Here is a 26178-nt window from a genome sequence, read left to right on the forward strand (position 1 = left end):
AAAAGCACAATTGCACCTCCACTCACACATGGTGAAGCAGCCTGCAGAAGACGGAGACACTGTGGTCATAAAAGGATGGACACGGTCAGCAACGATACTCAGGCAGGCTCTGCAGGTTAAACAATGCTGAGTTAGTACTAAACAGCCCAAATATCCCCCAGCACCACCACTAGCGTGAACCGCTGATGCAAGGAAAGATGCATCCACTCCCCCGCTCATGCCAGTTACACCAAATTCTGACCATCCAAATGTCACAGCAGAAATTGAGACTCATCAAACCAGGTAACGCTTCTCCAATCTTCTCCAATTTTGGCGAGCCTGTGTGAACTGTAGCCTAGGTTTCCTGTTCTTAGCTGACAGCAGTGGCACCTGGTGTGGTGTTCTGCTGCTGTAGCCCATCTGCTTCGAGACTAAGGCTACGTTCACACTGCAGGCGAAAGTGCATCAAATCCGACTTTTTTGACCGTATGCGACCCATATCCCATCATGGTATGACAGTGTGAACGGCACAAATCCGATATTTCAAATCCTATGTGGTACTGAGCCCGATACATATCTGATGTTTTAGAAAACGACTGCTGTTTGAAAGGTCATGCCGCATTAAATCCGTCTTTTACGTCACTGACACAAGACAGACGCCAATTATCAGCGCCCGAGAAGACATCGTGAACGCTTCCTGGCCATCCAGTGTAGATGTCAGTGAAACTGTCGGGAAGACAACGTTGGAGAAACGTGAACATTTTATTTGTACTGTATAATCTGCAGATTCTGACAGAAATCTGCAGCTATCCTTTGAAGCACCGCTCCTCTAAAACAGCAATAAGGATCATTATTAGGACATTTGTTAATAACAAAATAACTTTTTAACTTAAAGCAAAATTGAGAAACGTAAAGTCTGAAACAAGTCTTTTAAGGCCATTAGTCAAACAATACTGTTTGCTCTGGGTCTAAACAGAGCGCGTTGTGTGCGTTTGCTGTCACGTTTTATTTGTAGTGTGAACAAGCAGACAAAAAAATCGGATGTGATCAAAAAATCAGAATTGAGCTTTAAGACCTGCAGTGTGAACGCAGCCTAAATGTATCTTTGGATAGGTTCTGCATATCTTGGTTTGCATACCTTGAGTTACTGTTGCCTTGCTATCAGGGCGAAGCTGTCTGGCTTTTCTCCTCTGACCTCTGGTATCAATGAGGGATTTTCAACCAGAGAACTGCTGCTGACTGGATATTTTCTCTTTTTTGGACAATTCTCTGCGAACCCTAGAGATGGTTGTGTGGGGAAATCCCAGCAGATCAGCAATTTCTGAAGTAATCAGAGCAGCCTGGCACAAACAACCATGGCAGTTTCAAAGCCGTTTAATTACATTTCTTCCCCATTCTCCTGCTCGGTTTTAGATTCAGCTGGTAGCCTTAACCTTGTCCACATGCCTAAATGCACCGAGTTGTTGCTATGTACATGCCTGATTAGATATTTATCACGATTAGTTATTTATATCACTTTAATGAGCAGCTGAAACAGTGTACTTAACTGAGTGTTACTCTGGGCTATTGTGACCAAACTAAGCAGGGTATAAGCCTCTGAATAAAACGTGACTACATAATGAGCTTTAGTGATCTGGTGAACAAAAATACATTTTTGAGAAAAAAAAAAGTATATCAAGTTGTTGCCTGGAGACCAAATGTAGAAAAGGAAATATTTAGAAGTTACGACAGAAAATATGTACAAGGAGAATTTATGTTCTCACATCTTAATCTGGCACTATATATTTCCCTCAGCCTACAGTGAAAGCTTTTTAAATTGACGCATTAATCATAAAACTCGATGCAGTTATGCAAGGAACCTCTGGAAGGTTACATCATGATAATGTGTGTTTAGCAGCTTCTAAAAATATCTCTGCCATCTAACACCAGAGTAAACTTTCACGTCTGCTTAGTTCCACTGCCTGAGTCTATTTTGGTTTATATGCCTAAGGACTGATTGTGCATTACCAGAGGAGCTTCATGGACTCATTTAAAGTGTCACATGGGATATTCTGCCTCTGGGCATCCACAATCCCACAGCTATACCTGGGAGGCCCTGCACAAATGTCCATGTAAAGCCTGCATTGTAACTGAACTTGCAGGAAGCATGTGACCTCCACCCTACCTCCAGATGCACTCTGTTGCAGGTGTGCAAGGTTAAACAAGGTCCTTGCCATGCCTCATTTGGAATCTGTTCTCTGTCTCATCTGTTCAGCTTTCTGGCCTTTTGTGACCTGGAGAGTCAAAGGAAGGTGAAGCACCAGATGAGCTCTGAATGCATATTGTGCAGGAGGCAGGTCATGCAGAAGTAAAATAACCTCTCAAGTGTACAGAGTAAACAGAAAGAAAGAGGGTCACAATGACCACAATCAATTAACAAATTCAAAACAAGAACTATTCAGGCTGAATGGGCCAAATCCCACGGGCTTTTCTTTGTTTTTTTTTAGGGAACTCACTATTAGAACTATTGACCTGGGCGGCTCTCAGACAATGTGAACAAGAATGCAAAGTATTTCAGTTCTAACAACATGGGAGCAGTGAATGGGGCAACCTTGAGTTTATCAAAAGCTCACAAGCCTGTGAAGCATCCATAATGCAGCTTATGGTATGGTGACATAAGAAATCATTCCTGATTTTCCCCTATATTGCAAGAAAAACGAGCTTACTGCCTTAAAATGGAAATAATATATGCTTTCCACAGGTGATGGCTGCAGAGCATCTGCACTGACCTGGCTGATTTTTGACATGATGCGTTTTGCAGTCAGGGGTGACAATGCAGGTCAGCTTTTCACAATCCGGGAGCAAACTGCATCATGCTACGACGTTGCACATCTGCAGCTTAAATCTAAAGCCACGCAGGGAAAATGTGAAATCCCACTCAGCAGCTCTGTTGTTGCCATATGGTCTTTTTTCCTTCTGAATGCTGGAGGAGAAACGTCTCTGCTGTCACTGCTGCAGCGGTGACAGCAGAGAGCGATGAGCATCAGCATCGAGCCGAGGCACAGCTGTAATAAGGAGAGGGTGGGGGTGCAGTTCTAGAAGATTCTGCAGGAATCATACGAGTGGACCCCATTTCACTGGTTTATTGTGGGAACTGTATTACTAAGCTAGGTGGTTAGCCTTCCCTGCCAAAGCCACAACCTGCACACAGTGGTGGGGACTAAAGGGTTTGGGGTGAGTTTTTTGCCCTTTAGTATTCATGCTTGCAGATTACGTGGGAATTTCAAATAACTGTAGACATGTCGGCTTTGCCTAACGCTGCATGCTAATAATAATCATAGGTGTCATTCTCATTCCTTTAGCTACCAGCTATTCAGCTAGTTAGACGTCAACCGGCTGGTTATTTAGAGCAAACGAACTTATGGGCCAAGCGAACTACAAGAAATGTCAGCTATCACAACGTTAGGAATTTGTCAGCCACATTTAAAGTCAGCTCACAACCGTAAATTAAACTTGAGGTTGACTTTTGGCGCAGACAGGCTAACCTAACAGCAAAAGATTTAGCTAGTTAGCGACTTGCTAGTTACGTTATAGGTCGTTTATAGGATGAGCATTGACGAGTCTAACGTCTGCGAACTACGCTCTTCACCCACCATCATCATATTCACACTTTCATAATCACATAGAGCGGTCATTGATGCTATTTACATTGTGACACAGTGAATTTGTCCCATAGATATTCCGCTTATTAAGTTAGCTTTGAGCTAACGTTGATGCTAGTGGACGTTAGCCTGCCTTGTTGCCTGAATCACCATCAGCATCTCTTTGTTTTACGCTATGTTTGAATCTCCCATTTAATCACTGGGGTATATAATGTTACCCTCCTCATAAATGTGTTTATTGCAGATCCAATGACTGGAACAGACTGATTCATCCTCCTCACTGCAGAAATGTCAAGTAAGACACTGGGAGTGTTTGAAACAGTTAATTATAGTCAGGCTCTTTGTAGGTGATGGTATCTAAATGCATCAGACCTGGTGTTTCAGTTTATCCATGCGAAGTGATATGACAAGAGTTGTGGAAGTTAGATTGGACAGGACTGATTCGCTTTTTTTTAATTTTTATTAATTTCTTTCCCGAAACAGAGAGACCATCCTATGCCCCTCCACCTCCCCCTGCCCCTACAACTGTAAGTATTCTCAAATATACATCCACACCCATGGGTTTTTATTTAAAACCTTTCATTCTGTTTCAGCCCCAACTCCAGCCACCCCCTGGTTTTTTTTTATGTCACACAAAATGGAGATTTTTATTTTGTTTTCAGGTACTGGAGGAAATCACAATCATTGATCAGAAATAAATGCAGTTTAAAAAATACTGGGAAAGACTTTCAAGTGGTATGTGTGATTTATAGCAGATTTGCATGTTTTGTCAGGGCCTTGTAGTCGCTCAGGTGCAGTGACAAATATAGAGCATATTTTATTTTTTTTAGACTTGGTCAAAAGAAAGCAATGCACGAAAAGTGGCACTGAAGAGTGAATGAAGAATAACTAAAACTAATAATTAATTAATAAAAAAGATTTAGTATCAGAGTACATCTTAAAGTAAAAGTACTCATTAAGTAGAATCGTATACATGATATTGATTGTATTGGATCATAATGACGGATTCACTGATATTCACACAGCGTCCTACACAAAACGTGTGTGAATCAGAAAGAGATGGCTGCATCTCTACTGAAATCCAAGGAGATTACGTGCAAATAGAGCTACATGAGTGTACAAACACCATCATGAACGATCATAAAATCTCATTTTAGCTTCGTTCATACATGTTGCATTCAAATAAAACATGTATTTGGCTTTCACGTGATTGCCGTAACCTGTGTAGTTTCTGTGTACTTTGTGTGGGAGAACAGGGAAAGGTGGATCTAATGCTGAGAGGTAGTCAGAAATATCAAACTTACTCTTTGCTCCACATTTAGTTAGGATCCAGCTCACGCATATGCAATAAAATGATTGCATCCAAAATATAATTGCATTGAATAAGAAAGCAACATAGAGGAACACAGCATCAGCCCCAGACATCAGTTTTAGTTTTAATACCTCATTGAATATGTTTTAAGTTTTGATGAGGAGACACTTAAGCAGGGTCCTGATTGGGTCTTTTCAGTCACACAAATAAAACCAGAATATTAGTGCTAGGCTCATATAGATTTCATGATGACATTTTTTTCCCCAAGATGTCCTCATGTGATACTTTTAGCAACAGTTCTACCAGATAAATGCAATTTAACATTTGCAGCGTTTGGCCTGTTTTATACAAAAAAATAATCTCATATAATAATAATAATAGGCTTACTGGCAAAAACAGTCTTAACACAGTTACTTAACTTTAAAAAATGTTTGTTTGTTTTTTTAAACAGATTTAACTCTAAATGAATTTTGCCCAGTTGCCCAACATGACTCTAAATTATGCTTCAGGAGTAAAAGATTTCTTTTGAGAGGACCTATCAGAGTCTTCTGCTCTGAATCCTTAATTTTTTATATTTTACTAGCTGTAATTTTCAGCCTGTTAGTGCTTGTTGTTAGACTAAAAAGCCACACATAGATCAAGGCAGATATGGAACAGCACCAGGCTCAACAGTGAAAGTCTGTTTCTGATTTTACTGTCGTTTGCACTACAGATACATCTCAAACAATATTATTTGAGATGTATCTGTTGTTAAAGTAGCATTAATCACTTTGGGAAGGGGATAAACTTTATTCCTACTAGGAATAAAAATAATTCAGGAGAGGCAAAATTATGGAGACCAGAGGGGAAGAAATCTCCTCCAGCAAATTACACCAAGGACCTTTAGTACAGTTTGTGCTTGATTTTGTTTAGTCACAGAATGATGTGCTGACACACCACTGCTGTATTTTCCTATAGCACCAGCATGAATTCAAGTTTCTTTATTTTTGCATTTTCCCAGCTTCTTTCATTGGTTTCTTTATTATTTTTTCGTTGTCTTGGGCTTTCCCCTCTTCTTCTTTTAGGTCATTTCTCATTCGTGTTTCTGTCTCATTTGTTTCCATCAGCAAATGCCCAACACCACCGGGTTTGTGGGGTACAACCCATACAGCCATCTGGCCTACAACAACTACAGACTGGGAGGGAGCCAAAGCAGCAACAGTCGGGTAACGGTATGAATATTAACATAGAAGAACAAAACAAATAAATAAAGGCAGTGACTGAAAGTATAAGGCAAACCAGAAAAGCTTGCTCTAGTGAAATGAAGACGCTGCAGATGAGGCCTTTGCAAGCTATAAGACTGACTTTTCTTTGTTTGGAGTAAATCAGGTTAGACATAATTTTGCTTTCCTACAGTAGAAACTCATTCCGGTACTGAGACCGAATCAGAAATGATGCATACCATCCCAAACTCCCTCTGCTGCCTCCTTCATACTGCAGACCTGCTAAGAGTCCATCTGTGTCTATTCAAATCCCACCTGCCTTTCAAAGTCTGCATTTCTGACAGCCATGTTAAGTAACCCATGCCATCATGTTGCCATGGCATTAAAGACTTTGCTGCTCGGCATGGCTCTGGCTGCTGAGCAGTAATTTAGTCGCTGCATGCAAGCTGTGGTTGGCTGCCTCTGATAATGGCATTATGTCTCGCACTGAGCAAATCTCAGCTTAAGTGAGATTTTTCTATTTGATTTTTTCCCCCCACAGTCTGCGTTGTTGCAGTGCACTCTGTGGGCTTTCTTCTTCTTGTTTATACCTCCAAACTGTCATCAATGCAATCGAGTTAAATGATAAGAAGCTCCTTTAATGGATCTTGTGTTTAAACCTGAACATAATCACCTGCTTGTAGCGTCACAAGCTTCAGCCTAGCTTAGCTATAGTGTTTCTGTGGATGCCTCGTCACTGCACAGCAGGCGTATCTCAAGGTGACTCTTTTTCCTTTCTTTACCAGAATTCCTCTGGAATAAATATCCCAAAGCCACCCAAGCCTCCCGATAAGCCACTGATGCCATATATGAGATACAGTCGCAAGGTAGGTACAGTGTTTAACTGCTCCCTTTTGCATCATCATGTGCTCAGCTGGAAGAGAGGGATGCTTTGATTTGAACATAGTTTGCATAGTAAGATGTACATTTTGTCTTGGTAGTTGTTTATCGAGGTAGGTGTGAAGCCAGATTAAGCCAGGAATTACTTAGAACTGTCTACATCACATAGTGGGATTTCTGAGCTTGGAAATGCAGCTTAAAGCACACGGCCTCCTCTGGTTTGTGACCTCTCTGCAAAGAGATAACCACCTATAGCCCCTCCAACCCAACCCAACCCCACACCCATGTCTGGTTCTCATCACCAGGTTTGGGATCAAGTAAAAGCCTCCAATCCTGATCTGAAGCTATGGGAAATTGGGAAGATAATCGGTGGCATGTGGAGGGACCTCACTGATGAGGAGAAACAGGATTATTTGAATGACTACGAAGCAGAGAAGGTTGGTTGTTTTACAAGGGGTGTTTATGGGGTTTTTCCTGATGGGTGACAGTAGATGTGTCCCCGCTAGCTGTGGGTCCCTCCAGTCATCATTCCTTCCTGAATAAACCTCTTTCCTCATCTTGTCCTAGATACAAGGGTCCACATTGTTGTGTCTGCTTGCCTTTTCTGTTTCCTTGTCATTCCTTCATCTTTTCCACTGTAGATTGAGTATAATGAGAGCATGAAGGCCTATCACAACTCGCCAGCCTACCTGGCCTATGTAAATGCAAAAAGCCGGGCCGAGGCAGCTCTGGAAGAGGAGAGTCGCCAGAGGCAGTCCAGGCTGGACAAGGATGAGCCTTACATGAGTATTCAGCCAGCAGAGGATCCAGATGGTAAGGCCCCCTGGGCTCTTTAGAGCACTGCCACAGAGTTGTAATTATTGTAGCACGACCACACAGCGTTGCGAGCGCGCACACCCAGAGAATGTGTTATCCCCCCCCCTCCTCCTATAGCGCTACAACCATTAACATCTTTGGTAATGGTACCTTTGAAACGCCATTTCTGCTTTCAAGCTTCCAGCCTGGGACCAAAATTTGCCTTTGTTTTGCACACGTGTTTACATTTTGTAGATATTTTTGGCAATGGTTAAGACATAATTGCAAAATTTACATTCTTTGCTCTGTTGTTATAAAGCCTGACTGATGCACGCACACACACACACACACACACACACACACACACACACACACACACACCATGTTAGACAGAAGCCAGAAGAAAACGTTTGAGTTACACCCACCTCAAGGAAATGATGCTTGTCTGGGGTCTGGCTGAGTTACAGTAGACGATAATGATGCACAGGAAAACTACAGATAAAACCGTTGCTATTTAGAAACACCCCAGACCATAAAAATGTCAAAGCTGGTATCCCAGTGGGCTTTGTTCTTAACAAACTGCACGTACAGCGACGATTAAATAAGATTTAGCTCTCCGGGTGGAGAGAACAGAGATCACTCTTTATTAAAGTCTTCGTGCACTTCTACTCTAAACATCAGTTTGTTGCATTGTTTATGAACATTAAAATGGGTATTTTTGAGGTGCTGTGGTTTGACTCTACTAGAAAATAACCTGAAACAGTGTTCGACGTGGAGACCTTACCTTTTGAGAAATATCCCACACATTAGTGAGACGTCATTTGTGATCATAGAGAAGCTTAATGCTCTCACACGGCATTCGGAGTGGTAATGGTTTCCTGTTTTTGTGTCTTGAGCACCTATGTGGCAAACGACATTCATTTCTGCTCTCTGGAAAGTTTCAAAAGGTGCACACAGAGGTGCACAGCACCAGCAACCTCAGGTGATACCCAGTGAGCAAGGGCGAAGCTTGCCACAACAAAGTCAAAGCAAGTCTGCTAAATGGAAAAATGGCGAAAACACAGGTGGATTGTTGTTAACGGGTAAGAGTAAATGGATGTCTTTTTAAACATGTATATGGAGTATAAAAATACACTGTTTCCAGCAGAATTGCACTGTATTTGTTTCTGTAATAAAGTTTAGTCCCTTTAAATAAGAAATTACCACAAGCAGTAGGTTCCTCAAACATCCCTGCAATAGTCCCTGCTCTTCTCTGAAGCCTCGGTGAACTCAACAGCACCAGGTCTCCACCTGCTGCAAGGCCTGGTTTGTGGGGCCATCGTTCTCGCAGCGGATTTCCAGAGCAGAACAAGAACGACTGCTTCAAGCTGCAGTTTAAGCTGTTGAAGCTGGAGTCTGTCCGACGGCAGGGGGAGGGATTTAAGATGCTTATATTAAGAGCCTTCAATAACTTCCAATGTATAATCATACATCACGTGAAAACTGTGACTTTATCATTGTCTCACATCGTTGTAGAGCAATTCTGGCAGAGTTTCTTTACAGCTTTGCTTCAGTTCATTCAAGTTTGTGGGCGCTGGTTAATGCACAGGATCATGATCAGGTTGAGGTCTGGACTTAGACTGGGACCACCACCATGCATCTTCATTCTATTTCAGTCATTCTGTCGCAGATTTGCTGCTGGACTAGGGATTTACTTCCTGTTTAGTGGCTGAAATCGGGCCAAGCTTTAGTTTGACTCAAGAATTTTTTGCGGTCTGGTCCTGTGGCTGTAAAAAAACAAGCCCAAATCATCAGTCCCCTACCATCGTGCTGACAGTATGAGGAGTTGTGGTGGTGCTGTGCAATCTGATCAAACGTCTCCACTTTGGTCTCGTGGTTTGTTCAGATGCAACTTTAGAAACTTAAGAGAACTCTACCAAACAAGCCATACTTGTTCCGTCCTCTTCTAATTGCACTACGATTATTATGATTAGATTCAAAGATTCAAGATTCAAAGCATTTATTGTCATATGTACAGAAGACATAGCATTTCTCTGTGCAGTGAAATTCTTCCTTCTTGCTGTCATAAAGACAAATGAGGATAAAAAAAATAATGGAAGATAAATAAGTACAAAAATAAATAAGTGAAGACAAGTGAGGTTTGCAGATGTCGACGTAGATGGATGTACATGTACATACGCTGATGATTGTTACTTTTATTATTACTACTACACACTTTAAATTTTCTCCTCCGCTCATAGTTCACAAGGTTTGTACCATAAATATGCTACTAATGCTGGATTAATTATTTATTTTTGCTAATCCGATGGTGTTGGAGCTGTGGTAGCAGATTGGTGGTCTTAACGTTGGCTGCTGAAACTATTTTTCATGCATTTTATTTTCTCTGTTGTAGACTTGATGTGGCAGTCATGTGACAACACACTATGTTTTAAACAGGGGAGTATTAAACATTAACGAGTTAAAAAACAAAGCAAAATAACAGATGTGAGATTATGTCGATTAGAGTTTCTGAATGTCGGTTTTGATTAGTTTTCGATTAATTGGCTAACTCTAGTCTGAACTTGGGGTGAAGTTGCTGGGAAGTCGACCCCTGGGAAGATCCTGAACACACCTGAATGCTCCAGACCAGCAAACTTCCAGTGGTGGTTACAGTCGATTACGATCAGTTCATCGGGTGCATGATTAGCAGAACCTGGCTACCACTTTATGCTCTTACTTTCTGTGGAAGGAGACGGTGGATTCCATAGAGTCCTGTAAAAACGCTGTTTCACTCGACCAAATTTCAAGTCCTGCTAAATGTATATGTCACTCTATGCCAAGCTGTGTGACATATTACAGTTGATTGTTAACTACCCATCAATTCATGTTCTTTTCTTGGCTGCTGATCGAACCTACCATCACAGGGGATGAGACTGTCACAGCTGACAGGCTAAAAGGCAGGTTACACCCTGACTGCATTATTAATCCATTAGTGTTAACTATTTAACTTACTTAATAATTAGTTTAACTACTTAATATTTGTGGTGCTGACTAGCAAACCTTGACTGGTCATGCACGTCATCTCAAAACCTTTCTAGGAACAAGTCTTGCCAGTCAACAGACATTAATTTTAACACATTATTCAAAAATTAATTTAATTGTGTGCTTAGTGGGAAACAGTCAAATCTGATTAAAAAACACATTTTAAATGTCAGAAAACTTTTCAAAGCGTTTTCCACCTGGAGGTCTATGTACAACTCAACAGTTTGTGGTCTAATATAAATTTCCCCACACAACCACAGTTTGTTAATTGCTGAGCACTGAATACATAATTTACTTTATCAGTCAGCGTGAGCTTGTGAAAGCTTTGTGACATTTATGGTTAATTTCCACTCATCTGGGCCCATAAATCACTCGCCGTGCTCATATAGAGGAAATGTTTTGCATACAGCGCAGTCTTGGGATAGGTTTTAATTTCTAATGAAAATCTCTTAGGTGGCTTTAACAAAGCCGTGCACATGCACTGCTGCACTTTGACATCTTAACCTGCACTTAAACATCTTATACACACTATTACACACTCACTACAATTACAGGACTCTACACACTGTCACTTCAACAAATGCCACTTAAATGCTCATTGCACAGTTTTGCACAAACTGTATATACCAGCTTGTCTTAAATTCTCTAAATATTTAATGCATTTTTCTTCATTATTATTATTATTATTGCTATTTTTCTGTTATTTTCTTCTTAATATAACTGCACACTTTCTATATGTTCATGTAAAGCTGAGGAGCACGAGCCAAAGATTTTCATTATGGGTAAATGTTGCTACACTGCTTATCTGTACATGACAATAAAACTTGAAATTGAGCAAATTCAAACGACGGTTCAAGTCAAAGCTGTAATTGGTGTCAAAGATGCTTTCAGGATTTCTGTGCATTTATTGGGAATACATTCCCAAATCAGTGGTAACAGGGTAATTTAGCATGAATATTTTCTTCAGGCTGTGTTTGTAGGTTTTTACCTTAATGCACAGTCGTCCTGTACTTACAAGACAACACAGAGAAACATTTACTGATGAATGTAAATTGCAGAGTACGGCTTAAAACATCTGTCCACATACTGTGGGTTATAATTGGCTGCCTGTGCCATTCACCTACTTTGCTTAGGGATGTGTTTGGACATAATGGCATATACTTAGCTCGAACTCTGTATAAATATTGAGCCATATCCTCCGTATGTTTACGCCGTCTTCATACATGTTTGCGTGATTCTGTTTGTATTGTTTACGCTGGTTTTTTGCTGAAGCCTCTTTTGCTTTGCTTTCTGAAAGGCCCATAAACGTGTACGGCAACAACTCAGATGAGTTTCTTGTCTTCAGATTACGACGACGGGTTTTCTATAAAGCACTTGGCCGCGGCTCGTTTCCAACGAAACCACCGTCTGATCAGCGAGATCCTCAGCGAGAGCGTCGTCCCAGACGTGCGATCCGTCGTCACGACCGCTCGCATGCAGGTCCTCAAACGGCAGGTCCAGTCCCTGATGGTTCATCAGGTAGGATCAAACTGGGATGTTTAAACGCTCACTGACGGCTCTGTTTTCATCAGCTCGTTAATTCCTAACTGTGGTGCCTGCGTGTCTCGTTTCCCAGAGAAAACTGGAGGCAGAGTTGCTTCAGATTGAAGACCGCCATCAGGACAAGAAGAGAAAATTCATCGACGCCACAGAGTCGTTCACAAACGAGCTCAAAAGGGTACGGCGTCTTTTACATTGAACTCTGTCATTGCCTACTTGCACGCAAGCTTCACTTTGCGTGACGTGTGCAGCTCTGGTTATGGGCCTTTCTCCATCTGCCACGCAGGCCCAAGCTGCAGCTAACTCCATCCACATGTTCTGGCAATCATATAGCTGTCATCATTCACAATTTGTAGCCTCCATTATAACTGTTATTTTGTGCAATGGGCTGCAGTTCTCGGTGTGGACAAAAGGTGGCGCCATTTATATTTTACAGAGCTTGTTAAAGACAGAACAAGTCTTTAAGTTGACAGACCTGCTGTAGGTGCTCCCTAGACAGCTGTGACATCACATTCAGCCTGCACAAACATGTTAACACCAGAGTTATACTGGTCATGTTTTCCAGTAACTTTTTGTTTCTGTTTTGTTCTTTCTTAGTGTGTTTAGAGCGAGTGTGTTTAGTTTTCACCAGTTTAAGCTTTACAAGTATTAGAATATAAAGGAGGTATGATAACAGGAATTCAGGATACAGATTACAGTACAAACACAACACTTTGTGAATACAGTCAACATCCTGAGTGTCAAAACATCTGCACCAAAGGCTCTGTGACCTGATCCGTGTACTTTCTAACAAGCTGTAATTTTATTTATCCTGCACAGACTTGTTAAAACCACAACCATCACAGGCTTATATTTTCCAGTGAGAACGAAACAGAAATAAAACCTTTTTTTTTTTTTAATTCCACAAGTTATGATTGAAGAAGTTCAAAATAAACAAAACACATTTTGTGTCGGCGGCTGACGTCCTAAAAGACTGAAACCAAGGAAAGTGCCTCAAGATTGTTTTTTTTAGTTTTTAAATACAGTGTTTCAGTTTTTGTCAAAGTGTAGTGATTATCTTTATTTCATTTTGCTCAAAAGCTTTCAGGTTTAGTTAACTAACCTTTCAACTCCCATTCTGAGTCATATTTAACCTTCCTGCACTATTTACTGAATCAACCAGTCTTTTCACTTGAATTTGAAGCAACTTGTACATCTTATATGATGTTTTTGAAGAAACAAATACAATTGACTAAAGACATTTTGCAAAGTGATGCACAAAGCTAACCACATGAGCCGGACGTTTAACACAATGGTACAGGTGTTATATTTTATGCATCGTAGCGCAAAATTCGGGCGTCGCTAATCATGTTGATGAAGCACGTTCAGGGTGCGCAGGAAGCAATGGATGGAAACCGTCTGAGGGGTAGGGGGTGGGAAGAGGAGAAAGACACAAATCAGTAATTTCAGATGCAGTTTGAATAAAGAGTGTGTTTTTGTGCATGGCATGAAAGAAGTAGTGTTTAATGTGAGCCTTGTATGACTTGTGCTATGATTTATTCATGAAAGCAGCCACTTTTACATTCCTCATTTACTTGAGTCATACTACAGAAACATGTGAAACATGTTTAAAACTACGATTTACTGCATGCACTGTTCTGTTTCTCTGCTGCTTCTCTGCCACACATCATAAGTACATCACACTGAAAAGAGTGGTGGGTGGAGGACAGCCACATGAGGTTGGAAAGTCCTGATTTAAATACCCCGAAGAGCGTTGTAGAGAGTGTGTAATGAATGTCAAGTACTGTTGTTTTGCCTGTGTGTGTGAGAGAGAGTTCTGGCAGCGTTGTGTGGTTTATAGAAGAGATAAAACTGTTTTGTGGTTTCCAAAAAGAAAATTAGGTTTGTCTTTACAGTTCTGAGAAAACAGTCAGAGGTTTCAAAAATAACTTATTTATTCCACATTTGCTGTTTGTTGTTTTCAGTTGTGCTGCATGAAGGTGGAGGTGGACATGGAGAAGATTTCTGCAGAGATTGCTGCAGCAGAAGAAGCAGCCCGCAAACGGATGGCAGAACGTGAGAAGGATGCAGGAGATCGAGGTGCAAGAGAGGCCCCGACCTGTGTGCTGGCAGAGGAAGACAAACACATTTGTGCAACACATGGCAACAAGCCCCAGCAAAACTCTCTGAGCGAAGGCAGCAACAAGGAAGGCGAGGAGACCGAATCCAGCACTACAGACGCACCAGGTGAGCAACGCTGGACACTAGTCATGGCTTGTGTCCAACGCAACACTCTGAGCAGCTTAATCTGTGGTTTAATAGCCCGGTTTAATAACACGTTTATATTCTGTGTTTCATATATTTAGACTTTTTCAGACTTCTCAATCTTATTTTGAAAGCTCAGTCCTGTCCAGGGCAATGAGATATGCAGCCATCTATCCCTAAACTCATGTGGCTCTGTTTTGAACTGCAGCTAGTCGTTGTTCAAGTTGGTAGGTCAGTCCAACCAACACTGAGCTGCAGGGACCACCATCACCTCCTGCAGTCCACGATGGTGTAGCTCGAGTCTATCGTCAGTATGATATATTTACATGTATCCTTTATATATTGTCACAAAGTGTACATGCTAGTAAAAGCATGGGTCTGTCTGCTTTCATGGCTTACCTCTAGTAACTGAAGCCTGAAAATAAAAGCGGTGATGTAAATGCTGTGAGAGAGGGACAGCGTCCGTCATCATGCTGCAAAGTTTACAAGTGATGTCAGAGGCTTAAAGCAAGGCAAGCATGCATTTTGTGTGTGTTCAGACAGCTGTGCCCTTTGCTCATTCAGCTGCACCGTCTCTGTGTCAAGCAAACAAAAATCTGCTTTAAGGTTGTCAAACAGGTGTTTCACATTGACTTTTTTACCTTCACGAGTTTTTAACAAGCACTGCTGACGTCAGATCTCTCAGAGTTTCCTTTGGTTCCGCCTGGGTTCACTGTCTTGGTCTATTTTAGTAGCAAACAACAGTGTAACAGTTCCTTGATCAAGTTCTGCACCAACAGCTTCGCCCTTCCCGCTGCACCACTGAAAACTGCTACCTTCATTCATGAGCCTCCCTTCAATATGAAAATATGTGAACTGTGATTGGAAATGCCATCCCTGCCCCAGAAATGCTGGTTGGAAGATCGAATTAATAATAACAAATACATTTCTTTGATTCAGGGAAGCCAAAGACCTCCGAGGAACCTGAGGCCCACCCCGGCAGCGAAGAGGGGGCGTCAGAGGACAAAGAGAGCGTCCCAGAGGGAGCCATGGAGGAGGGAACCAGCGACAGCAACACGGGTTCAGAAACCACCTCCGCTCAAACGGAAGACGCCACGACTAGCGAGCCATCAGAGGGGCCCAGCAGGGCGCGAGCAGCCCACTGAGTCCGGCAGCGGGCTGCGTGTGAACTGTCAGGCTGTTGGCCGGGCTGCTGCACTCTGACGATTACAGATATTGCACAGTGTCATCTCAGTTGTCAAAGCATATGAAGAGCATTCAGATGGGCTCGATGTTTAACAAGCCTGAGGCCGAGTTCGAACACTAAGGCTCGCAGACACACTCTGAAAAAAAGAAAAGAAAAGAAAAAAACCTGCACTGGAAGCCGACAAAGCAATGATAAAATCAATGGCTGCTAAATGTGCCACAGAAGCCCATGTGAAAGCACTATGTATTCTCTCCACAGACTGCGTTGCCATTTGGAAGAACCCATACACGCCCTCTTCAGCACATACTGAAACATATCTTTAGCACTCTCTATGGCAGAATCCTGACTGTCGCAATTCGACCGTCACACGAAACAAACATTGCTCAGTGTTATATTGAACTTTGTATTGTTGTGTCATTGTTGCTTTTCTTGTTGTTTTTGCATGTTTTTTAAAATGAGTTGTAAAGAGTGGAGCCAAGTGACCATCTCCTCGGCAGGAGAATATTTGTTTACTCTCTGTATCAGTATTACAGTGGCAGTATTGTCTCAGGAGTTCGTAGTCATTTAGTAGTAGCTATTTTTGTTATTTATTATCAGCTTTTTTTAAATTATATTTGTGTATCGGTTGTCCTGGGGCCGGCCCAGTCCATCCGTGAGTATATCACATGATCATCAATGCTGTACAATGCTCAACTACCAGTGTTCTCAAGTTTGCTTGCTGTCAATCAAATCAAAAGCAGTATGCTTAGAACATTTGTGTGTTAAGATCATTATTGTGGTTTTCAACAGAAAGCCTTTAAATGTACCGTAATTGTGTACACAGTGTAACGAGGTTTGCTTAAACATGGATTTTCATAAAAAGCTTGAAGAACATTCATAAACATGCAGTCTTAAAATGAATTTCCTTTTGCATATTTATACCAATAAAACTTTTCTACCCTGAAGGAAACCGCTCGCTTCATTTTTACCCCTCGGCCACAAAAGGTTGTTGAGGCTTTGTCGTCTCCCTGCCGGGCAGGCGCATCCACACCCGAGGTTGTCAGGGATAACTCCAGAACGAAGCATAGTAGGACTTTAGATACCATGGGGGTATCTGCTAAAAATCTCAGACAATTTTGAATCTCAATGACCGTGGCCTAAAGGTCAGAGTTCAAGTTTTCTGAAAATCTTGTTAATGCAATGACTTGAGAACAAAGCAACAAAGGTCTTGATGTTGAATCAACTTTTTGGGAAAGCAACACAGGATTTTGAAATTAATACCGTAGGTATATTTGCTAGAACAGCGGTCCCCAACCAGTCCGTGAGTGGTTTGGTGCCGGGCCATGAGAATTGAGGCTCGGGTGTGAAATTCATGGTTTTCAGGGTTTTTATCGTTAACACGGTCTTTACCCGTGTTGTAGTTGGTTCTTATTTTGAAAGAAATATTTACGCGTTACCATAGCGACCAGAGAGGAGGATGTTACTCTCAATGTTGTTGGTTGTTTCAGGAGCACGCTGCTAATAAAGTTACACAATTACACAGTGAATTCACGTTTATTATTATATTTACAAAATACCACAGTTTTTGTCTCGGTCGTATCATTTTATTTTGTTGTATTTATCCGCGACACCTTAAAGGCCGGTCCGTGGCGCAAAAAAGACCGCTGTGCTGGAAGGCTGAGGATATCACTGGCTGCTGCTGGGATTTGTTATTATGCTTCAGTGAGGGTTGCATTGACAATCCAACACAACGGGCAGCACATTGAACACATTTTATAAGTGGTCAGAAACTTGTAAATAACTCATGAAAGAACAAAGTTACGTTGAAACCAAGCACACCATTGTTTTTCTTGTGACATTACCAATAAGTTTGATGTGTCACATGGCCCTCTTCCTATTGAAAAAACAAAAGTTTTATCCAAGATGGCCGACTTCTAAATGGCCACCATGGTCACCACCCATCTTGAGGAGTTTGCCCCCTCACAGATACTAATGTGCCACAAACAGGACTTTAACATCACCAACCATTCCCATGTTATTACGGTGTATCCATATAAATGGCCCACCCTGTATATTTGGGCTTCAGCTGTATTGAGCTACTAAAACAGCCCAATTTAAAGCCTTCTCTGCTCATTTTCAGCTCCATATTTTTTATTTTCTTTTATACTCTGCTATCTCTTCAAAGTTAACAGTAATCCTTTCTCCTGTACTTAGTCTCTCCAGTATAAACGATTGGTTGACTGATTTAAGTGGCTTAAACCTGCATTCTTTCTGACGACCAGAAGGGGGAGGGGCTGCTGGGACTGTGGTGGCAAAAAAAAAAAAAAAAAAAAAAAAGGACATCAGGTTATACAGAAATTTATAGAAAAAGGGAACTTCTGTTTAAGAACTTTAGTTTTGTGTATTATTAAAAAGGTAATTCTGTCATTTCCATTTGTAATTAGAGTCAGAAAGGATATGCTCATTAGATAATGGCTAATGATTTGTCAATCACAAGTAGAGCAGATTGAGTAGAGAGAAAGTGGCAGCTTGTTGTGACAGACTGATTCAGCTCCACAGATACCAAAAAACATGCAATAAAATCTTTATAACATTATTTAACAGCAGAATTCTCCATATATAAACAAAGTCAATTCTTGTCTTTCATCATGTGCAGCCACTTCTTGTGCATTAATTACCTGTATGAAGGTGTGTGTGTTTGTTTCTGATTAAATATTTTGATGTTTTTGTTTAGCTTTTTTAAACAAACACACCAGATATTTTTGAATTCATCTGCACGCTGCTTTTAAATGCCTTACTTAAAAGCTGTACTGTTTGATGACAGTACTGTAAAACATTCATGGTGCAGAAATAAGAGCTTCGCCATGGCTCACTGCACTTGCATATAGCATTTTCTCCTTTGCACAGTACAGGTAAGGGAAGTGGGTAACATGTGAAGGAATTGTTCTGATTTCCTCTTCCTGTTTTTCATAGCAGCAGTACCCATCATCCTGTTCATCTCCGATCCTGACACAGTAGGTGCTTCGAGTAATGCCACAGATCTGGCAGGAGATTTAAATCTTTGTGCAATGATTTGTAAGGTTTCAGCCTCATAAGATTGGAAACTAATCACCATCCGATTGACAGATCTGATGGTTTCAACGTGAAAGATGATACGGTGCATTGTAACATGCCACGTTTGTACTGTGGTTAGTACTGCCTCAAGTGAAAGCAACAAACCACAATACCGCAGAGAGACAGGTGTGCAGAAAGCTAGTGCAGATCTTGAGTTAAAAAAAAGCAGCTCTGTAGGGTTTCACCTCATGTCCAGCATTAGCCCTGAATGTCACAGTAACAGCAGCAAATGTCAATGAAAGCAAAACTATCTTTCAGTATGAACACAAAACATTCAGAGAATTCATCTGTTTCATTCAGCTCTAAGCAAATGCTGATTATTATCAGGTCAAATACGTGTTAGCTCTCAGATTAGTATCTGCCGACTGCAATGTGTAGCTTTGAACTTCAGCCACCCCTTAGGCACAGAATCACTCAAGTTCCTCTGAACTAACATTTGAAATTTTCACAGTGCTTTACGCATCAACACCTACGACTTCTCAGTTAGATACAAGGAGCAAAGGGCTGTGCAAAGAAATGTCAATGTTTGCTAGTAGTGTTAACAAATAATTCAACGTGATCAAAACCACCAAACCTGTGCTTTCTTTTTATTCTATAGATCATGTGTAGTGTTACATGGTAGAGTGAAGATTTTGAAGAGGTTATAATCTCTTTATAATAATAATAAAGAGTTGTAGTAGGCAGGTAGGGGTGTGTGTGAGTGTGTGTGAGAGAGAGTTAGGGAGAGAGAAACAAAGAACACCAACTGGCACACACCATCGTAGCTTGAACTCCATCTATATTTCATATGATATCACTGCGCCATTAACTGAAGTTAACTTTTGTGACATGTGGTTTCACTTCACATGTGGTGGTTACCACGTGATGTGGTATCAGGAAAAAAAATTCAGAGACCTGTCAGTGAGAATGAAGGGAAAGCACCATCAAATAGACAGATCTGCGTGTGCAGCGGCTTCACCTACAGTGAACTACCGTCAGCCAACATGACTCCTCTCAGAGGTGAGTAGAGCTTAGAAACATAGTTAAAGGACGTTTGTGTGCGCTGTGATGAATGAATGAATAAATGCAGACAAAAAACAAAAAATACCAAAAAGATTGTGTTTCTTAAATCTCACGTTTTATATTTTAAAACTAATGATAGCTGCTGTGGCAGTTTCATCTACTATTGAACACTTAACATGGACTTGCATTTTTTTAGTGTGTTAAAGCTGCTTTTTTAAATACTAGAGACTTTGATTCAGCAACTTTACAACTACCTGCTTACTGGTGGTAAAATAAAATAATAATAATTGCCTTGCATGGTTTGTTCTAGTATATGTCTGTCGCAAGGTTAGATAAATCACAAGGTTGCATTTGGTGTAATAATCTGGGCAAAGTCGAGTGTGGATTCATCCGCTGCGACAGCCCCTTGGGAAATAAAGGAGCAGCTCAAAGTATCATTTTTGAAGAAGCCCAAATTACTAAAAATACACTAGTAGCATTTAAAAGAACTTACATCAACAATTAGGAAATAGAAGCAGATTTTATTGCGGTTGGTAACACTTGTCTTTAGTTTTAAATATTATCAACATATCAGTAATGTCACAATCTATTAAAAGTCTCATTTATCTTAACAGTTTCACTAATCAGATTTGTGAGTACCACAAATAACTTTCATAAGAAAAAAAAAAGAAGGAACGGAGTTTTCCCCGATGGCCACATGATCAAAAGCCCCGAAAACAGATTAGAAAAGATAAAAGATGTAGGCCAGAAGGGGAAAAACTTCTCAAACAGTCTATGATTGTTTGGCAGTAATAAAGAGTCGTTGCAGTCAAACAGTGAAAACAGTTATTGTCAAGTCTTTTACAAGCATAAAATCCCACACATGTAGACAATGTAACAATAATAGAAGAAGAAAAACAAAGAACCAGCTGTTCTCTTATTTACAGTTGGTCACCACAGCGGATGGATCTGCTGTGACAAAAATGTGACAAAGGATTTGTGTTTCTTCCCGAGCTTTCAAATGTTAACCAGTACTATACTAATAATACTTGACAATAAAGCCAAATATCAAATTTCACTCTGGGTTAAAAGCTGACAAATAAACACGAATTTCATGCGTGTTATAAAGGAAATCACCCTAATACCACCAATTAACTAACTTATTTTGGGTTTGATAGCTTGATTAGTTCAAAAGATGTGATCTGTACCACGCACGCATCTGCTGGATTTGTGTAACTCCAATGCAAACTGTTAGTCATGTGCAGAAATACACACACACATGCACATAGTGAAATTGTTAACGAACATATTTCCTTACAGACGGACAAAAATAATACAATCCAGAATAAGTAGACCATTTTTGAGGTGTCCAGGCCCAATACAATATTAAAAACTAATAACACCCTTCTTTGAATTTTGAAGTAGAAATTTAAAGGTCATTCAGCCCTCTATGGCTTGAGGACCAATTGATTTGGAAGTTGGGTATTATCTGCATAGAAATACATGTATATGGGTTTTCTACTAAACCTCCCTCGCACAGAAGCTGAGGAAGTCCAAAACTAACGTTTGAGCATCTTGAAAAGTCATCGTTTATATGAACACTAAGCTTGTCTCCACAGATCCTATTTCTAAAATAAATAAATAAATAATCTACATTTGTTTTTCAGCTCTCCAGAACTTTCTGCCGACTGTGCTGGTATGGTTAATGACCTCTAAGGTAAGAGAAACACCTCACTGAAGCTCTTCTTCCAGCTGTAAATATGTTTGGGATAAATAGTATTTACCGAACCGCAGTCTTCCCCTGTGGTACCAAGTGCTCCCCCTCCCCCCAGGAAGTGGTGGTGTAAAAGTACAATGTACCAAAGGCAGGTGGCAGGTGTAGTTTTGTCTGATCTGCTCTGTTATTTTACTTTTTTCATGTGTTTTTTGCTCTGTTTTTGCAGCCTTGCTTGTCCGACGATGGAAATTACACAACCACTACATTCACAGATTACAGCTTTTCCAGCTGGGATTATAGTGAGATTCCTGAACTCTGTAAGAAGCACTCCAATCGGCAGTTCCGCTTCGTGTTTATGCCCATCTTTTTCTCCATCATCTGCTTCCTGGGGCTGGCAGGAAACATGCTCATCATCCTCACTTATATCTACTTCAAGCGACTCAAGACCATGACCGATGTGTACCTGCTCAACTTGTCCTTTGCAGACCTGCTCTTAGCCCTGTCCCTCCCCTTTTGGGCAGCCAACTCCATGGTAGAATGGGTGCTGGGTCTAGGGCTGTGCAAAGCCATGTACACCATTTATAAGGTCAGCTTCTACAGCAGCATGTTGCTTCTGTCCCTCATCAGTGTCGACCGCTACTTTGCCATCTCCAAAGCAATCTCTGCTCACCGCCACCGCTCCCAGGCAGTGATTATCAGCAAGTTGTCATCAGCTTTGGTCTGGGTGTTGGCCCTGATCTTCTCTGTGCCAGAAATGGTGTACACCACCATCAATAACAACACCTGCACCCCTTTCTCCAGCAACTATGACCCACTTCGCATCACCGTCCAGGCAACTCAGATTGCTTTGGGTTTTGTCCTTCCTTTCTTGTTTATGACCTTCTGCTACAGCAGCATCCTCAGGACCCTTTACTATGCTCGTAGCTTTGAACGGAATAAGGCCATCAAGGTGATTCTCGCTGTGGTCGCTGTCTTCTTGGTCTTCCAGACGCCTTATAACGTGGTCCTGTTTTGGAACACAGTTCTTACAGCACGCGGAGTACCGATGGACTGCAAATACGAAATCAACCTCCTCTATGCCACTGACACGACCCAGAGTTTGGCCTTCCTGAGGTGCTGCCTGAACCCCTTTGTTTATGCCTTTATCGGTACAAAGTTTCGTTATGACCTCCTGAAACTACTGAAAGAGTTTGGCTGCATGAGCCAGGAGAGGTTCTTTAGGTATACCTGTGGGAGGAGGCGGAGCTCAGTGCCCACTGAAACTGAGACCACCACCACATTTTCTCCTTAAAACAGCGTCCGTGTGGAGGAGTCAGCACCTTCAGCCTAGTGTTACACACCTGCTTACAAAGAGCTATGGACAATATCAAAGCATATGTTTTTATATGTAGATAGCTTAACTGGGACTTTTGTGGAGGACTGCACAAATAAGCTGAACTAAATTTGGCTCAATCTTAATTTTATGTCGCTGCTTGAAAAAAAAGAAAGTCTGAATGACACAAATGGATTTCCAGATGTTTTTCTGCTCTCCTTGTTTTTGTATATTTGTTCTAAGGTAGAATATTTCAAGATGTTTGTGATCTTAAAGAAAAATGTCAACAGTATTAAACACCTTACCACACAGTGTTACAAAAAACAGAAAAGTGCATTTTTAGTTAAAAATAGGTTTGATATACACAGAAGTTTGATCTACATAGATTCTTTTTCTTTTTATCACCTGAGTTTATTTCTGTCTGTATCTGTTAAACAACTTTCATGATCATTTTTGCATTTGCTACAATGTATATTATTTCTGTCTGTTTGTGCTTGTTATTCAAAGCAGGGTATATCAAATCAAACTAAAGCCAGCTGTGTACCTTTTATTTGTACTTTTCTCTGCCATTTGTAAATAGCCCAGATTATCAAAACAAGATTAAATATATTAAAACAAGATTTCAGGTGCACTTATTACATCAAAAATAGCAATGGCATATTCAGAGAAATTACAATTAAAAATGTGCACTTTGTCATACTTCATATGCTAGCTGCACAGGATCTGTTGTTCTTTTTTGTCCTGTATATAGTGTTCCAACACTGGAAGCTCACATTAATCATGGTAATCCCTGCGAGCTAAAAGCTCAGGCTTCAGACGTCTCAATCTTGGCACTCACCTGCTCTCCGATATCAGTTTGCAAGGGGCAGCCAATCAGAAAAAAGATGATGTCAAAGCATGATTCAGATAGCGTATGAAGGTCTAGGATAAACACATAATGCATAGAATAAATAAAGATTATTCTGAATTTTGAATCATGTAAAGTTACTCTAGTATCTACAGTTGTAAAATAATAAAAATATTAAGTTGGAGATTAGTTTGACTATTTCTTATGCAGGGCAGATAAAAAGACAAGTCAAAACAAGAAATACTTTATCACAAGAGTTGAGAAATGAATATGTTACATAAGCCAATCAAATTAAAACAAACACACAAAAGTGATGAGATCAATAAATTTAAATATGCCAAAACAAGAAGCTTAAATCCAATCTGACTGAAGGTACTGAGGTGTGAGATGTGCCGTATCTGTCCCTGTAGCACTAGAGCAGCAACTGATTTTGGACTAAAAGTCTAGTAAGTTGTGCAGAAGGTGGCGAGAATCCATTAACTAACCACATCCCTTCGACACAGCCACAATTGCTGCAGCTGCAATGATTTACTGCTTTAATTACAAATACAAAGTATTAAGTGTCACAGTTAGAATGCAAAAATAGATAAGGGAAGGATTCTTGCCAAATTTGGAAAGGATACAATTCATCACTCGTTTACTCAAAGTTCAGTTGAGGATAGAAAATAAAAACAAAAGAAACAAAAGAAAGACAAAACAGATGAGTCGACAAAGAGTAACACGGGGCTATTCATGTACAGAGGGTTGATTAAAAAGATGCACAACTGAAAGGAAAGAGAGACAACACTGACATTTAGGACAGCACTCACAACCACAAAGGAAGGAAAAACAAAGTCAAAATAGAGCAAGACAAAACAGAAGACTAACCTTCAAAATAAAACGGGGAAGTAACAAAAAGACCCACACCAGACGTGGTAACAGAGAGAGAGGAGAAGGCACTGACGAGACGAGACAAAGGAGGAACATAGTGGCAATTACTGAGGGAACTAAAACTACTATAACTAATAATAAAAACCAAGACATGAATCAAAACATCACATAACCGAAACTCATCAGCGGAATAACCATGAAGTATAAATTGGAATTAAAGAATCCGTAACGAGACGAAGAAATCGAAATCCACGACACTGAGTGTGATTACAAGGGTTTGTGGTTTACACAGATTTTCATCTGTTAGTGAGGTAGGTGGCTCTAACCCAGGGGTGGGCAACTCCAGGCCTCGAGGGCCGGTGTCCTGCAGGTTTTAGATCTCACCTTGGGTCAACACACCTGAATCACATGATTAGTTCGTTACCAGGCCTCTGGAGAACTTTGTTGAGGAGCTAATTTAACCATTTAAATCAGCTGTGTTGGTTCAAGGACACATCTAAAACCTGGAGTTGCCCACCCCTGGTTTAGTGCGTGACGCCACCAGGGGTGCCACTGGGGATCTGGGGCCCCATGGAAAAAACATATCACTTTGGGCCCCACCACTTTAACAAAGGAAACCACGGCAACATATAACACATTTTTATTTCAGGGAAGATTGATGAGATATATGCAAGTCATATTTTACATTTTCATATTTTTTTTATGATAATTGATAAATTAAATTTTAAATTTTACTTTTTCAGTGATTGGTGGCTTAAACCAAATACATATAAAATATATGTAAGTTTTTTGGGATGGAAGTGAATTTCAATACTCATCTATAAAATTGGGTAAAATAAATTTTTACTGCTTTAACATAAAACTTAAATAATCCTTCGATTATGAATTTTCAAACAAAATATAGTGAACTAAAATACGTCTCTGTCCTGAGAACTGGTGGAACTCAAATAGGTTTTAATTGTTTTCAGCTTCCTGAAAGCTCTCAGCACCTGCAACAGTCATAAGACAGTGTGGAAAATAAACGCAGAGTAACACACACTTCTCCAAAAACGTTCTATTTAAAGAGTGTGTAGAATGCAAATATTATTTCCCAAGAGGCCTCCTGCAGGTGAAAAAACTTCTTGATGTGAAATATCTCACCTGTTTCTTTAGATATCAGGGCCGGTTCAGTGTCAGGGGTATAAGGAGATGGGAGTGGGGCAGCTAAGCCTGAGCCACAGGTTTGATGTGTTTGGCCTGGCAGCAGGTCAGCAGGTAAAGTACAAAGAGTCTGCCTGCGCCGATTATATGTTAGCTAAAAAAACAAAAACACATGATTTTCTGTTAGAAATGAAATAAGTTCACTAATCCAAGGAAAGTCGAGCAGGTTGGGGAGGAGAGGATGTTGTCTAAGCTAACATCCATCATGGACAACACCTCCCACCCCCTGCATGAGACTGTACGAGCACTGAGCAGCTCGTTGGGGCTTTGGAGACTTGTGGGTGTTTTTGACCGTAACTCCCATCCTGCAACGTCATCCACGCCAAGCTATATGAAGGGGGATGAGTCTTAGTACACCTG

The 26178-nt window shown here is 40.7% G+C and overlaps 3 protein-coding genes across 6 annotated transcripts in view; 2 read left to right on the forward strand and 1 right to left on the reverse strand.

The window, feature by feature from the left end:
- LOC101485306 (zinc finger protein Aiolos) overlaps nt 1-2970 on the reverse strand; it is a 38944-nt gene extending 35974 nt beyond the window's left edge. The window contains exons 1-2 of the mRNA XM_004538729.5: nt 2748-2970; nt 2144-2252 (exon numbers count right to left, since the gene is read on the reverse strand). The gene's annotated coding sequence lies outside the window, so the exon portion shown is untranslated. The remainder of the gene's footprint in view (nt 1-2143; nt 2253-2747) is intronic.
- LOC101484354 (SWI/SNF-related matrix-associated actin-dependent regulator of chromatin subfamily E member 1) lies at nt 2899-16747 on the forward strand. 4 transcript variants are annotated; one of them, XM_004538724.3, is made up of 11 exons: nt 2901-3192; nt 3865-3915; nt 4104-4147; nt 6039-6143; nt 6920-7000; nt 7319-7450; nt 7655-7826; nt 12175-12347; nt 12445-12546; nt 14333-14594; nt 15552-16747. In XM_004538724.3, the coding sequence occupies exons 2-11, from the start codon at nt 3909-3911 to the stop codon at nt 15755-15757; spliced, it is 1284 nt and encodes a 427-aa protein (XP_004538781.1). In that variant the 5' UTR covers nt 2901-3192; nt 3865-3908; the 3' UTR covers nt 15758-16747. The 4 variants fall into 4 exon arrangements, with proteins under 4 accessions (XP_076741374.1, XP_004538783.1, XP_004538781.1 ...); XM_004538725.3 differs by having other exon boundaries at nt 6039-6137; XM_076885259.1 differs by lacking the exon at nt 7319-7450 and having other exon boundaries at nt 2899-3192; nt 6039-6137.
- A 3067-nt stretch (nt 16748-19814) lies between these two features.
- Nucleotides 19815-23521, forward strand: ccr7 (chemokine (C-C motif) receptor 7). Its single transcript, XM_004538723.4, has 3 exons — nt 19815-19890; nt 21540-21589; nt 21816-23521. Exons 1-3 carry the CDS (start codon nt 19875-19877, stop codon nt 22878-22880), a joined length of 1131 nt encoding a protein of 376 aa, XP_004538780.1. The 5' UTR covers nt 19815-19874; the 3' UTR covers nt 22881-23521.
- The last annotated feature ends 2657 nt before the right edge of the window (nt 23522-26178 follow it).

Source organism: Maylandia zebra, linkage group LG6, assembly GCF_041146795.1.
Source record: "Maylandia zebra isolate NMK-2024a linkage group LG6, Mzebra_GT3a, whole genome shotgun sequence".
Classification (NCBI taxonomy): Eukaryota; Metazoa; Chordata; class Actinopteri; order Cichliformes; family Cichlidae; genus Maylandia; species Maylandia zebra.